The following is a 13,037-nucleotide window of genomic DNA, read 5'->3' on the forward strand; positions in this document are numbered from 1 at the left end:
CAGGATGATGTCTGTGTCATCATAGAAATGATCTAATCCTATTACAGATCTGGAGACGTAATAACAATTTACACTCGACAGATTCCGAGCAGTCTATTAACATTCCCTCTTAACCTGCTAAAGACCTTCAGATAAATTATGAAAACGCAGTTTTTTTTACGCAAGTTTAAATTTATTCAGGTAGATGCAGTAGGCTATTGATGATATTGATTCGTTTCCATTGATGTTTTAGGTCGTATATCTCAAACAGAAATTAAATTCTTTCTCAGCCCCCCCCCCCCATCTCCCCACCCGTCACCACAAGGGAGCAGGGAACAACATTTAGATCCTACCATTGTAGATCTGAACCTCAAAGTTTCTAAATCCAGATTCTTCAGTTATTCATTTAAAATAAATCCATAGGAAAGTGTGGAGATCATGACCTTCTTAGATGTGCACAGACATTCACAACTACGAGCTATTTCACGAGGGAAAACAGATAGATAGCTACCACTATAATGATAGATGGACCATTAATGTGGATTAATGAACGTCAGAAGAAGGACCACACTATCTCACTGGAAAAGAACGGAGAATGTCGTTAACTGCCCCAAACAGCAGTTAGTTTATTAATGGTGTAAAAGGCTGGTTATTTGAGGCTGTATTTCTGCTGCTTGTTTCACTGTAAGTTGCCATGAAACATGCTGTGTAAACTGGGATTCAGTTAGATTTACTTTGCTGCAGTATTAATGCAATGCCAGGCAATCAATAGTGTCTCTGCTTCCCATTGTATGCCCCTTGAAAGAAGATCTTGTAGGGTTAAATGAAGGGCCCCAGAACTTTCCGCACACCGTGAAAACAATCACGCAACCGGAATTTTTAATAATATTAAAACCTAACAGCTAACATCATTCAGTTGTTGGAAGCAAAGTCGCTTCACTTGCAGAAGTGTAAACAAAGCTTAAGAACATGAGAAATGCTGACGGGCAGTCTACTGGACCAAGCACTGTAACACTGAATAATCTTGTTTCAAAGTTCTGTTTAAATATTGGGACGCTGCTGTGTGCAATTGGCTGCCGCGTTTCACCACAAAACACACGGTCAATTCACATTACAGTATATTCTGTGAAACGCTTTGAGGTGTCTCGAAGATGTGATAAGGCGCTGTATCAAATGTGAGGATTATTATATTAGCTGCAGTACAGACCATTCCATCAATTCAGTTCCAGACTCCCCCACCAACCTCCTAAAAATAGCATTAAATAACGTTAACTGTATAGAATAAATGGAGTATCCAAGGGAGCGGAGGATTCCTGGCACAGATATTGATTATATTAACCTGCAACATTATTACCAAACATTTTTATAGCAATCATTGATTTATCCGGGAGGAAGATTTTCCTGATGTTTCTTGCAGCTGCACTGTCTCTGAACTTTAATCTCCGTACTCATTCATCAGAAGATAATGGCTTCCTTCCTCGATGTTGAGAGGCATTTAACAACAAAAAAAGGAGGTTTTCTGATTTCATAGCTAGAACAATTTGACCTGGGATGGTTTTCTGAAATGGGTTCAGCTTTCAATGGCATTATTGTGTCTAGATGGTGTACTCACATAACACAGTGCAATGGGTATGTTCAGTAGGTGGGGGTCAGCTGTAATAACTGTTGTTTGCACCAGTTACAAAACCCTTTTAACCCTGAGCACAAAAGTCCTTTCAAGCACAAGTTGTACATATAGAAAGGCTTGCCTCACAGAACACCATCTTACTGTAGCCACAATCTGCTCATCAGCTGCTATTTCAGTTGGAAGCAAAATGTGTTTTTTTTTCTTTCAATTAATTTAAAAAAAGGAATCAGATTAAATCACCTTCTTAAAACTGTGTTTCGGGAGTCTTAAAACTTCTTAAAACAGCCCCAACTTCACAACACACCTTTATTTCAGTTTCAAAAACCAATGCATCTATAAAAGTACTTCTTCCTTGTTGGAATTCTAAACCTGCTTCAATCTTACTTCTGAGCAAACTATTTGAAACAATGGCCTCCAACTATGTAAATGCCGTTGCTTTCACAAGCCTTGTGCAACAACGTGGTGCCAGGAGAGTGATTTAAACTTTCTTTTCTAATTATTGCATCTGATTAGGACCATGAAAAAAAAACGCTGACTTTCAGAGCTCTGTGCTTGGCACAGCTTGCCACACGTGGAGGGCACTGACATTGGATATTTGTTTCTAAGGCCATTAGAGAAATGACGGACTCTTTAATTATGTTAAATTACGTTCAAAGTTCTTGAGCAGATAAATGGATGAAGTCCCTGGAACATTCAGCAGATCATGGCAGAGGAAGGCCAATTTCATTTGCACCTGCTCCAGGCCATCACAGTGCGCTTCAGGTCCTTAAGCCTATTACAACAGCCAATTTGCACACAGCAATGCAGTGTTCCACAAACAGCCATGAAGTGAGAGACCAATTCTATCTGGGGGATTGTTGATTGACCAGTTCACTGAGGAAGAGAGAGAGAGAGAGCGAGAGAGAAACTCCCTTCTCTTTTTGAGTAGTGCCACGAGAACTTTAACATCCACCTCACACCACAAGAACAAGTCAGTTTAATATCTTACCGAAGGATGGCACCTCCAATAAAATACAGCACTCCCCCAGCACTGTGCTGAGCACAGAGCAAGCTATTATCAATGTACGTCAGCGACTCTTTCCTGCACTTGTTTTAAACTTTCAGAGCCCGATAGATTTTCTGTTGCTACTGTCAGCTGTGACTTGAAAGGCTGCCATTTTAATCAGACAGACAGCACCTGAGACATAGCCCTCTTGTTTCTAGTAATGAAGGATGCGGTGGACATTGGAAGGCTTTTCCTATTGTAACCACATTACCGGCAGCTTCTGAATCATTCCTTTCCAGCTTCACTTCAGAATAATTTAAGTCGGTCTTGTAGAGGTACTCAGCTGATGCCAAGGATTTATATCTCGTCAGGTGTTCCCTGATGTTAAATACAGATTATAATTAGATCCAGTGGTGTTTTTTCCCTATCCTCGTATTAGGTTGAGTTTTTTTTTATTTAAACAGAGCACAGATAAATAGAGCAGCTTGTTTTTATGATGGGAGGTCAATTGGATGGTTTTATATTATAATAGTTTCGTTAAATGAAAGGCTTCTTTGCGTAAGTGTGACAGATGAGTCCTGTGACTTAAATTAATTCAAATAAGTGCAACCAGTATTCTCATTCTCTTACCTACTTACACTTGCACAGAAAACAGAAAATTGCAGGTTTTTATTGTACTATATTGTATTGTATTCAATTACCTTTTAATTTGCTTTCCAACCACAGGAATGTGTTAAACACTGTTGTAATTAGTTTGTAAGTATTTTTAAGCATGAGCATGCAGAACAAAGCACCTCTTCTGTTTGCTTCCAATTTGTAGAGTCTTGAATTGAATTTCACTTGCCAATAATTTATCTGCACACATCTGGTCTGCCCCCACCCCCTCCCCGATATCACAGCTCCCTCCCTCCTTGGTGTCAAATGCAAATTGAACTATTTTGGCATAAAGAGCCACAAGTAGGTTGGTGGTAGTTTGGGGACCCCAGACGGTATGTTTCGATACTTCTGAAGTTTAACCAAATAAAAACCGCAGAACTTATTATAGAGTTCCCACTTTCCCCCCAGATGTTTCCTCATCGAATTCCATAGCTACATAATCGTTTAAGGTTAGATTTACACCTCTGCCCATTCAAAATAGTTTGTGCACGACCCACTCTCGGTCAGCAGACAAATTGCACTATCTACAGAGAAGAGTTTTAAATAGAAATCCTGGCAACCAAATTTACATTTATCCGGGAGGCAAGGTTCTGATTTAATTACTTAATTACTTTCTGTAAAAAACTCTGCAATGTTTGATAAAGCAACAAATGCCTACCATCCATTTAGTGAACACCACTAAAATCCAATATGTATATAAATGCAATATTTAAGGAGAAAGGGAAATCTAGAGGGAGTGCTTTCTGTTCAAATTACTATCCTAGATGTGCTGTGGAATGAAAAAAAGGCAATTCAGCCAAGTGCTCACTACATCAACAGCAACTCTCATTTTCACATGCAATATACATGTTCTCACTGTGCCAGGAAATAAATCTAATTGCAGTTTCCAATTTTTCAAGTCAAAATGTAGCTACTTCAGCTTTTTAAGCAGCAATTCCAATAGTAAAAAAAATTATAATAATTATAATAATAATCCTTGCATTTGATAAAGCGCCTTATCATGTCTTTGAGACGTCTCAAAGCGCTTCACAGAATATACTGTAAATTGAATTGACTGTGTATTTTGTGGGCGAAACGTGGCAGCCAATTGCGCACAGCAGCGTCCCCACAAACAGTGGTAGATTGAGAGACCAAATTATTATTATTTATTTATTTTGAAGGGATTATTATCCCTAATATATATTAATATTATTAATATAGCAAATGTTCACCAATCATGTCATCTTAATTAATTATCTAGAATGTTGGAAAATCTTAAAATAGGGACTAACAGGGTATGATCATGGCAAGTGCAGTAATCTCCTGGAAGGTGAGTAATTGATTTTGTTTATGCTGAGTGCAACCCATTCAAGCTATCCAAATTAATGATGGGAACAAAATATTCATTTGAAACATTTGTCATGTACTTAGAGACATAAAAGTCATTGTTTCAGAACTAAAGAAGTATTTTTGCACCTTGTTTTACAAAATATAGATGTGTTAAACAAAATAAGTGAACCACTTATATTAATAATAATCTTTACATTTGATATATGCGCCAGACTATAGAAAAAGGGACTTTAAATTGATTAAGGGAGGAGGGATATATGTATTTATAAATAGATTCATCTATTTATCCATTTGATCTATTCCAACAAAAAACAACAATGGGAATATTGTTTATTGTTAAGAAGTAAGCTTAGAGTGTAATTAGTTTTGATCAAATAAACCATACTTTAAGGAAGCAGAGAAGGCCAAGATTTTCTTATTATCTTTGAGTTATGGAGACAATCTTAATAGGAAATTCTCGAATGATAAACTGAGCAAAAACAGGCAATGGAGACATGCCTTCCTTCAGCTCTGATGACATGGACAGGAGGGTTTTTGATGGGAGATCAGTTGGACACCTGCCTATTCACACGCCCACATCTCATAACAGCGTGGCCTCAGGAGGCTGTTTGGTTTTATGAAATGTGGCTGTGCATCTCGAACAAGAACACAGCCTCAGCACAAACACGGACGGCCTGTCCGCAATGATTGCACGTGGTTCTCCACCCTGAACAAAACAAGAAAAATATCATCCAAAATATCAAATATCATCAAAGCTCTTCCTCATCCGGCCTTTTAGATCAGCTCAATTACACCTCCCAGCTTCGTGCTGAATCCCATCTTTAAGCGCTCTGAGCCGCTCCCCTGCGTGGAGGGCACCACATTAAGTGCAAGTTGTTGTTTTTGTTGAATGCCGCGCCACGTTTCCTCTCTTTACGACAAAAGCAACCACTTGCGTGTCTGTCGCGCCCTCCACAATGCGCAGCATCCCGGAGAGCTTGTAAATACCCGGAACGCACAGTGTGCCAGACTGTTCTGATTCTGGAAACAAAAGGAGCCGGACTTCTCCAGCAGAAAAAAACAAGACAGGTTCTGTCTGAGGTCGAGTTGTCCCATCTCACGCAGGTTTTAGCCACTGTCTTAACGTTTTTTTGTCTGAGAATGCAAGGGCTTCTGTTCCCCTCACACCCTCGCGGCTTCCTAATATGGCCGTACACAGCTCTGCTCGATTCGATGTCTCAGGGTCACAGATCACCAATTGGCTCAGCAGCTGTTTGTTGAACGCACGGCTGGACGCAGGACACTGCTGCGCTGTCGTTCCAGGGGGAAATCTACCCCGGCCTGAATCCTTCAATACCTCGGCCACCTGAAATTCAACCTCTTGTGGTCAGGACCGCATTACAGGCACAAAACACGTAATGCTAAGGGATTAATGCTCCACATGGCAGTACATTCTGTGCATGTTGATGCAGTTAACGGGACCCCCTATAGTAAGCTCATAGGGTCAAATGCATTGCAACATGAAGCATCAAATGCTCGGTAAAACGTATTCCATGAGTAATTTGCAATGCAGATCAGAACTTCATTTAAACTAAGTTCTGATCAACAACAACAACAACAACAACAACAACAAGATTCCATTTATAGAGCGCCTTTCACGTCAGGAGGACGTCCCAAGGCGCTGCACAGTTGGGTCATGACCCGAGCAGGGGGGAAATGGTCAGGGTGAGGGGAGGGAAGGGAGGAGAGAGGAGGGGGGAAATGGTCAGGGTGAGGGGAGGGAAGGGAGGGAGCGAGGAGGAGGAAGAGAGTCGAGAGGGGAGCTGAAGGCACGGTCAAAGAGAAGCTATGAAGCAATAAGCAATTGCTGTTTGGGTTTAAAGACAGAGGACAGCGAGGACAGCGATCTTAATCAAAATTACAAAAGCCATTTATTGCAAATGAAGCGCCATGAGCCACTGATGAGTGTACAACCACTTTTAATATTACTTTTTATATTTACTTTTTATTGTGTTTGAAGGGAAAAAATTTAAATGTTTCAAACAACAGCCAACAGCCCTGAGATTGGTATCAAAATGGGACAGTGATCGTGAAGATTACCTTCAGAGTTAAGTCTGTTGATGGTGATTATGATTTGTAATTACCTCTTGATTCAATCCTGTAATATAATTAAATTGCCAGTCTTAAAAAGAAGAATGAATACAAATCTCTGCAGTTCTCAAGGGAGAAGCATCATGACTATCTAATTATTCTTGTTTCTGTAGTGATACAGTTTAGTACCCTGACCCTAATTAAATATGCCATTAAAAGACAGTAGTGAGGAATCAGGGATCTGACCTTGGTTTAAATATTTCATTTGATTAATATCGAACAAGGTCCATCAAACACAGAGCCAAAACTACTCAAATTGTGATTTCCCGATACAAATCAATAGGAAAGCTGATAAAATACAGTCACCACAAAGTTTAATATTAAAATAAAATGGACTGCTACATTCCAGGTCTGCATTATCGTACATAAACCATTGTATGAAGCTCCTTCACATTATAGTTTGGCACAGTTAATGATAATGTTCATTGATTCCTGGTTCTCAAGGACACAAGTCTTAATGAGTGAACTTTATTGTCACATTTATCATTTGGAGTTGTTCAGTGGCTGTGATGTGATGGGACACAATTCACCGCATTTGGCAACTTGTTGAGCATTAAACATGAGAATAACATACTTCCTAGTTTGTTGTTTTACTCAGGTTATAGTCAGGGTTAGCTTTGGAAGAGTTATTTATGAGACCAACTCATTAATAATAATATATACAGTTTATTTTAAAATCTAACATCTTGATATGGGATTTCTGCACATTCTTCGATGAAAAATAAACATATTTCTGCCTTTTATTTTTCCAAAACAATTTTAGCTTGATAAAGGAATTTTTTTCATAATGTGACTCTCTCCCTCTCTCTCTCTCTCTCTCTCTCTCTGTCTCTCTCTCTCCACATGAAGGTGTTGGGCTGTATTGAACATTGTTCCTCAGACATCCACAAGAAAAGTTTTACTTGATGGAAGTGTGAACACCAGTAGCCATATACCTCCTGCCTATAGAGTCATCTACTTCAATATATCCTTGGAGGAGTAAGTAATCCACACCATTTATCTTCTCATTACACGTACTTATGATTGACTATTGCCTGCAGTTAGTGATGATTATTTTACACAAGAGGACACAAGAGAGAGGCTGATTTGATCTCTTCCTTCCAGAATAACTCCCCTAATGTTTCCCATATTAACATCAAACCTTCGTCACCATATCTCTCCTGTGATCTTGTGTGAATGAGGCATTAAGTGCCTCTGTGACCACTTCAATTATTTTCTCAGATTTGTTTGCATTATCCGCTTTTGCTTTTTTTCCTTGACTTCTCTGTGTCATTTGTGTTTGGAACAATCGTTCAATTATCTAATCAACGAGATATTGTTCCTCTCATCTCAGTAACATAATGAGCTTGACTGAAGAAACATTCTCTGTGATCAAAACGGTTCAACACTACTAGGAATTGTGATTAAGGATTAACAATGCAGTCCAAGAGGGAAGACAGTAAATGTTTGAGATAATTAGGAAGTGACCCCTTGGGTTATTGTGTTTTTTCTTCGCCATTGCCATAATGCGATCACATTTGCAAATTAAAATTTAGACGAGTACAGTTTTTGCTCTGGGCTTAGGGAGATCTCGAAATGTTTCTATACGTAAACAAAACTACTCTCGTCTTTAGAGCCTGTGCCAAGTGTGCATCAAGAGCAAGAATCACAACAGATTTGATTGAATACAACAGAAAAATACTAAAATCGGGTCTAATTACGACTGCAGAGGAGACAGGAGGGAATGGATAAACGATTTTTTCTGCATATTGATTGTTACACTTTCCTTTAGGCAGTCTCTCCTTTTCCATCCACCCATTGAAACACAATAATAATAATAATCCTTGTGTTTGATGTAGCGGCTCATCCTATCTTCGAGACGTCTCAAAGTGCTTCACAGAATACACTGTAAAGTGAATTGATATTGCATATAGAAATTTTATAACACAAGGTTGCAGCGAGATGGAGCACAGTGCTGCTGAAGCTGCCGATAGGAACATTAAACACTGTCATTCATGAAGACCCGCATCCGGGTTTTCTCAGTCCATGAAAGAATAGTGACATGCAGGAACTATGAAGACAGACACTGACGGAATCGAATACAGGAGAAACACTGGGGTGAAATTAGTCACTTTAAAGGTGTCTGTTGTGATAATTAACGCCACGCAATGCACTATCACCACAGCTGATCATCACAAGGTGGAATTTGCAATTGTTTGCAATCGGTTGAAAGAAATGCAAACCCCAAAACTGCAATCCTGTTAAAAAATTTTTTGTGTCTGCAAAAAAAACTTCCTGTATCATTCATTCCCAAAGGGCAAATAGATGTGTGACTAGAAATCTTCCAGAATTTTATATTTCACAGCAGTGGCCCTCACTCACTGTTCAAGCTGTAGTACAACAATGCCATCTGCAGAACATTTAGAAAAAGGATACACAGGAATTATTTTATTTGAAAAATGACGACACGTGGTACATAATACAGTCTAAAATAAAATGATTCTGTTTTGTCGTACGAGGCAGTGGATCACAGGGCTGAAAATGTCTTTTATGTCGTGAATTCTGATCCCGGGCAAATTGCCACTACCTGCTTCTTGGTGCCAAGCTTGTCTCGCTATCAGAATTAATCAAAATAAAACATTTACCTGAACTTTTAAGAAAGCTTTGAACAAAGTCTCTTTGGATAGCAGGTTACCGGGAGGGTGATTGAGACCAGCAGATATGACTCATTTAAAAAACAGAAGCTTGCGGGTCGATGGGAAGGATGAAATTAAATGGGCAGAAGGATCTTCTTCATCTAACCCAGTCTTGTGATCTTGTGAAATCCCATCCGGAAAGTTTCATGATTAAAACCTTTCCTGTGGTCATGTTACTGTTTTTTTTGCTTGGGGCTAATTTGATTCTAGCTCTGTTGCTATTTCTATTGTAAGCGAGTTGTTCCCTCGATACACGTCGCAGATGGTTTACCTTCTTTCGACAGTTGTTGAAAGCTATACGTGTGGCACGGGTTGACAGAATGTCCCTCTACCTCCGTCGCCAGAAATGTGAAGCGCATCAGTTGCCATTTGCTCTGATATCGGAGGAGCGTGTTCTAGGTTTTGTACCATTAAAACACTGGCCGGCTGGCCAAACCGTTACATTCAAAACTGGACTTCACATTGTTTGGGCTGTTTGCCATTTTTCACAAAAGGCAAAAGTACTGCAGATGCCGAAAATCTTAAATAAAAACAAGTAGCTGGGAACCCTCACTCCCCAGGTCAGGCAGCATCTATGGAGAGAGGAAAGTGAGTCAAGTTCCAGGTCGATGACCTTTTGTCGGAACCATTTTTTACTGTTTGTTACCCGCCAGCCAAACAGTGGAAAGCATTTGAATGGCATGAACATGGCTTAGTTTCAATCAGCGAATAACTAAAGTGGTGTTAATAGGATTAATTGCTGATTAGTTCATTTTCATCCTTCAATGGTCAGTGTCAATGAAAAATCTACCCAAACAACAGGGGAAAGAAATAACCTGACCTCAAGTCTCACCGATTCCCTGACTCCTGTTAAAGATGCTGAGACTTCACTCATTTATACCTAAAGACGATAATGAAAGTGAAAACAGTTGTTGCATGATACACTTTGGATTCTTGCACAGCTTATTGACGGTTCCCAGCGACAATCCCTTTTCAAGGTTAGGGTGAGGGCTAGGGTACCTGTCCTAGTAATTTTGTTTGTAAGGACTCTTTTGCGAACCCTCTAATTCTCCGCAGACATTTGATCCATCTCAAGACCCTCCTCTTCGGCCATGCATTCGATTACCCTCCTTCCCCCCACCCCTGCCCTCCACTTTCCCCAATCCCAAACCCCAGCTCGGGTCCATAATACTGACTGTCCAGCGCCTTGGGAAGTCCTCCTGACATGAAAGGCGCTTTACACATGTCATTTTGTGGTGGTGGTGGTGGCGGTTGGTCTCGTGATGCTTTTGGTTTGTTTTCAAACAGTGATTTGTCACAATGTTCTTCATTTACAAGGTCTCATGACGATGCTTTCATGTCTTGAAGCAATGCCTTGTGGTGGCCCCGTTATTTACAAAGATTCACTGCTAAGCTGTCATCTCTCGGAGGGATTTCACCCTAGCATGATTGTCAGTTCCCAGTGACTCATTGCAAGCCTCTCATTGCTCACTGACTTACTCCAGTGCTGTCATTACTCACCGCAGTCCATCCACACACTGCGGCTCTGTGCAGCGATGTCCCCTTCTCTGATTTCTCTCTTGCAGACATGACACTTCTTTCTTGCAATATTCATGACGAAACAGTGAATTCTTACAGAGATTCGGCTCCACGTTACCGTGAATGTTACCGTATCTTTTTGAAGCTCGCACTTGTCAAGCATTGTGATCCAAAAATCTACGACATTGCCCCAGTTTACAGCTACGGCAACCTGTAACTTTGCTCAATCGCACATATCATTTTACACAATACAATTCAACACAATTTACATTTATATAACTACTTAATCTTCACCGCAGCCCATTGCAGAATGCAGTAGCATTCGGGATTGCTTTGTCTAGCATGACTGCACACTCTATGGGTGTCGAGGTAGTTTGGTGGAGTATTGTTACGCTGTGAGTATCCTGCATTAAAGGTGGTGAGTTACAACAATTCTACCAGTGACATGCTGCTCAACAGGCAGCAGAATAATAATAATAATCCTTGTATCTGATACAGCGCCTTATCAGGCCTTTGAGACGCCTCAAAGCGCTTCACAGGATACACTGTAAAATGAATTGACTGTATATTTTGTGGGCGAAACGCGGCAGCCAATTGCTTACAGCATCGTACTCACAAACAGTCATGGATTGAGTGACCAAATTATTATTTTTTAAAATGTGTTTATTTTATTTGAAGGATTATTACCCCCGGAAAAGTGATCCGCCAATTGACTAGCAACTGGGTTCCTACTTACTGCTGGGAAAACAGAGGTGTGTGGAGTAAGGAAATGTGCCTGTATTTTTCACTCTGCCTGGAAATCGAACCCAGGTCCGCGCGAGTGCAAGATGGATGGGAGTGGGAGAAGCAACACACTCCAGATATGCATATTGCACAGGCTTTTCTCTTCCTGTTGGTCTATTGAACACCACAGTGTCATCAGAGAGACAGTCTTGTCACTGACTCCTTAATGATATTGAAAATACAAAACAAGCAAAGGCTGGATTTCTGGGATGTCTGTGCATCAACCTCTGGCTATATTGACAATTGTTGTCCAGAACACAAGGAGAAACTCCCTTCCCTTTTTGAATTGTGTTGCGGGATCTTTAACGTCCACCTGAACAGACAGACACGAGTTTGGTTTAACATCTCACCTGAAGAACAGCAAAGAGGAAGCTAGACCTTCACATGAGGGAGAAGGAAATAGAGGGTGCGGGAGGGAGAAAGGAATGGGTGAAGAATCATGTAGGGCATAACTTTGGTACGGATCGGTTTGGCAGAATGACTTGTTTGCATGCTGTGCATTCTGTGTAACACTTTGTAAATCCGACAATACAGCATTTGCCCCAACATTGCATTCAAACTTATGAGTCCCAATGTGGGGCTTGAACTCCATCCATAACCTTCTAAACTCAGAGGGCAAGAAGCAGAAGTCATCCTTCATGCTCCATATTATTATGGCTCAGAGCAAATTCACTGCCCACAGTACAGGCACAGATTGAGACACAGCATTCGAAACTCCGTTACTGCAATGTACACCTTCGGTGCCGGTGTTGATTTGTGACTCTGATGTACCACAGTCTTTGTCAGTGGAATGGGACAAGGACAAAGGAGCCTAAAAGGGGGAAAATAGACTAATCCTTTTAAACACTGATTGAACTTGCAGGAACAGTGCTATTTATTGATAGGTTTAGTTTTTAATTAAATAGATTCCTACAGCTTTGTCACTGTAATGTCTTTATATGGTGCAATTTTTATTTCTCAAAGCCATATTTCCAGGGGTTTGCACACAAGAGAAATGTCAGCTATTAAACTACACCACTAACAAAAGGTTAATGTATTTAATACAAATATTACATCAATGCTGTTTCATTCACTGTTCATTGAACGTGATTAATTGCCTTTTCTTCATGTTTGCCAGATCAATATCTGACCCGAATGTTTTTCTTTCAAAAGTTAAACCATGCAGTTGAAAATCTAAAGTGTTCAGCTCAAGATATCTAGAAGGAAAAGAGGAATAAATGGCCCATCAAGTCCAGTCCTGGAAGAATCACTACATTCCACCCAATATTCTGTCCACACTTCTCTTCCTTTGCTGGTTGCTGTGTCCTCCTCTTTCCTCAGCTTTCATTGGTATCAGTAAAACTTGTAAGGACAG

General features: G+C 40.2%; 1 protein-coding gene across 2 annotated transcripts in view; it reads left to right on the plus strand.

The window, feature by feature from the left end:
• Positions 1–13,037, plus strand: part of si:ch211-51h4.2 — a 145,431-nt gene that overhangs the window by 93,904 nt on the left and 38,490 nt on the right. The window contains exon 12 of one of the 2 annotated variants that reach the window (XM_042339371.1): positions 7,557–7,685. The exons of the other annotated variant lie outside the window; for it this stretch is intronic. Coding sequence (XP_042195305.1) covers positions 7,557–7,685 — 129 coding nt within the window. The remainder of the gene's footprint in view (positions 1–7,556; positions 7,686–13,037) is intronic. 2 annotated transcript variants of the gene reach the window in all.

This window comes from Callorhinchus milii, unplaced genomic scaffold (genome assembly GCF_018977255.1).
Source record: "Callorhinchus milii isolate IMCB2004 unplaced genomic scaffold, IMCB_Cmil_1.0 Scaffold11, whole genome shotgun sequence".
In the NCBI taxonomy this organism is placed as follows: Eukaryota; Metazoa; Chordata; class Chondrichthyes; order Chimaeriformes; family Callorhinchidae; genus Callorhinchus; species Callorhinchus milii.